General features: G+C 47.2%; 1 protein-coding gene across 1 annotated transcript; it reads left to right on the top strand.

Annotated features, from left to right (window-relative positions):
- Window positions 1-367: 367 nt before the first annotated feature.
- LOC147640494 (uncharacterized) lies at window positions 368-2,650 on the top strand. The gene is made up of 2 exons (XM_086781297.1): window positions 368-2,309; window positions 2,398-2,650. Exons 1-2 carry the CDS (start codon window positions 592-594, stop codon window positions 2,420-2,422), a joined length of 1,743 nt encoding a protein of 580 aa, XP_086637423.1. The 5' UTR covers window positions 368-591; the 3' UTR covers window positions 2,423-2,650.
- Window positions 2,651-2,964: the final 314 nt, after the last annotated feature.

Raw genomic sequence — 2,964 nt, 5'->3', positions numbered from 1 at the left:
GCGCACACGTTTGGATGGTTAAGTTGCTTGCCTCTTACGTGGGGTCTTGGGTTCAAGTCCCTCGTGAGTGTGTAGGGTGGTGAATGAACATTTTTTTGTTCAACCGCATGTTCATTCATGCGGGTTAACCTGTAACTTGTTGGGCACCGACAATGACGTGGCATGAAGGCCTAGATATAACAAAATCCCACTGCACCTAATTAGGTATGCTACGCCTAGCTTGCAAAAGGTCATGATGTTGTCGCAATGTACAAAGTAGTAATTACAATAGAAAAGAGGCGTAGTTCATGCCTTTTTATAGGAAAGAGGGTCCTTTTGCCTTATCTTTCCCTAAAGCCTTCAACATTATGAGCTTTTGCAATTGAGGTGTAACATACCTAAAGGCGCAAAAACAGCAAAGGACACCAGTTGAAGGGCGGCAAAAACTTGCACAGCAAGAGAACTTGAACTTATCGGCAGGCCGTTTTTTTATTTAACAAATTCCACTTTTGGCTAGGCTGTTTTTTATTAAAAACATTCGCACCTCCGTGCCAGTTAGAGCCGAGGGTTACGCCTCGCTTTTGCAGAACAAGCGTACGTAGGAGGAGGTTTATGGAGGACCTACGTCCTAAGAAGGAGAAGAGCAGCATGTTGGTTGCCGAGGATGGCACGATGCAGATCTTCGTGAAGCATGGCCAAAGCATAGCTGTCACTTTGGGCGTGAGAGAAAAGGTGTTCTCCTTACAGGCACTTATCCATGCTCGCTTGGGCATTCTTCCTCAGGAGCAAAGGCTCATCTTTGCAGGCAGACAGTTGGACTCTATGAGGAGATTGAGCTATTATGGCATCCACAAATCCTGCACTGTTCACTTAGTCTTCCGCCTCAAAGGAAGTGGTCCTGATGTCGCAGAAGAAAGTGAGCCGAAGAAGCGCATGCAACTGCATCCAGACGAACTAATGGAGGAGTTGATTGCCAGGTTTGGCCCAGAGGCTGTGCAGATGCCACTTTTAGACCTGAAGATTACCACTAGATCTACTATGACAGTGGGTCACTTTATTTCTAAGGTCATGGGCATCACTTGGAAGATAATTGATAGTATGCCGGATTTCTTTCCCAGGGAGGTCATCTTCGCATTAGCTAAAGCCGGGTTATGTGACAGTAGGCTCCCGTACTCTCCTGAGCAACTTGCTAAGGTCCCTGGTTTGACAGCGGTCTTCCAACACGATCTTTATGAGGCACAGAGTCGGTATTGTGCCGTGTTCTTCGACGAAAAGGAGCATCGCATCCTCAAGATTTATGAAAGTGTGCCCTTTTGTGATGTCAGGGGCAGCAGGATGCGACGCGGGGCTTTTGGGACCGTGCACGAGGTGAAGGAGGGTGAAGTGAGCTTTGCCCGCAAGAAGCTAAGATTTGTTGGTGCGGACGAACAAGAGGCTGCCAGCCGTGAGCTAGAGATGCTTCAACGTCTCCCAAAAGATCCGCATCTTCTTAGCTTGAGGGCGTCATACGAACAGGGCAATGATATGTATTTTATTCTCTACCCTTTTGTGGATACAGATCTGGGAGAATTTCTCGCAGCGCCTTGCAAGTTTAGGTGGTGGAAAGAAGCCAAGGAGCGGAAGATAGCTGGATACATGATTTTGGATTGGATGCTTTGCATGGCTCGGGGCTTGGCAACGCTTCATGCCAATTGCGTCAAGCATCGTGATGTGAAACCTTCAAATGTGGGGATATTTGTGAATAGTTTACAGGATTCAGCCCAGAAGTTAGACGTATACCCCGTGTGGCTTGATTTTGGTCTCGCCAAGCACTTCAAGAAGCTGTCAAAGTCTGCGGCGCAAGTTGGAACACCCCTTTTCGAGTCTCAAGAATGTTGTAGGGGACGTTCGGCAGACATCTTCTCCATGGGAACCATATACCTTGATTTGCTCTACCTCTTGAATGGAGTAAGCCTGAGAAAGCTGAAACCCTACAAGACCAAAGGGTGGAAACATATTTGTGGGAAGGAGGAGAGTGTGTTGGTATACCTGCCCTCGAGCAATGAGAGTTGGATTAAGATGAAGACATTGATAAGAGACATGCTGCATTCAGATCCTTACAAGAGGCCGACTGCCTCCAATGTGGTAGAGACACTTGCACACCTGCAGATTATCGAGACTGATCACTCTGGAGATTTTGTGCCACATTGTATAGGAGTGCCACTGCCTAGGGATGAGAGTTCACCAGCCAAGACGGATTCCACATCGGAAGGCTCCAAGGAAGATGGCTCCAAGGAAGGCAGTGATGAGGGCAGCATGGGAGAACAACTATGGTCAACAAGCTCATCCGGGTTGAGTATTTACGAAGTGACATTTTTTGACATCTAAGAAGTGTTGATATGTTTGTGTATTGATAATGTGTTGTTTGATGTTCAACAGAGGTCCGGGGAGACAATTGTCTTGATTGAAGATGAGGCCGACAGCCTAGCGGGGGATGGTATCTCTCAGGCAGTGGACGCATAACGATAGCAGGTGCCTGTGCATGTAGTGCCTAAGGTGTTTGGTGCTAGTGTAGGTAGCTATTGGTTACGAAAAACAATGTATATTTGCCTCTGTGGGATTGAGATACATGGTATCTATCCAACTCTATGCAGGTTCTCACTGGTTTTGTACATTTTGGTGTCTTGTGACTAAACCTTGTCTGTAGGAGCTTACGATTCACGTGCGCATTGCTCCTGGTGGATGCCCAGAGGATCTATTGCTGGCTGTAGCAAATAGATCTCCAGTTGGGTTTGTGGTGCTAAACCTTATTTTTGCAAGTGGGCGGCTTTCTCTTGCCTGGTAGAATGTAGGGGTTTGCTGTTATTGCTCTTAATTACGGGTCATGATGATCATGGCGACAATGGGCCCGACACACGGCATTGCTCTTTGTTCGGGCCCCATGATGATGATCATGGTCTGTTTCTTTGAATGTCTAGTCTTCTCTCTCTCTCTCTCTCACACACA

This window comes from Cibotium barometz, chromosome 3 (assembly GCF_041138505.1).
Source record: "Cibotium barometz isolate CiBa-2024 chromosome 3, ASM4113850v1, whole genome shotgun sequence".
Classification (NCBI taxonomy): Eukaryota; Viridiplantae; Streptophyta; class Polypodiopsida; order Cyatheales; family Cibotiaceae; genus Cibotium; species Cibotium barometz.
The sequence above is the reverse complement of the archived record's forward strand: the minus strand, read 5'-3'. Positions and strand labels throughout refer to the sequence as shown.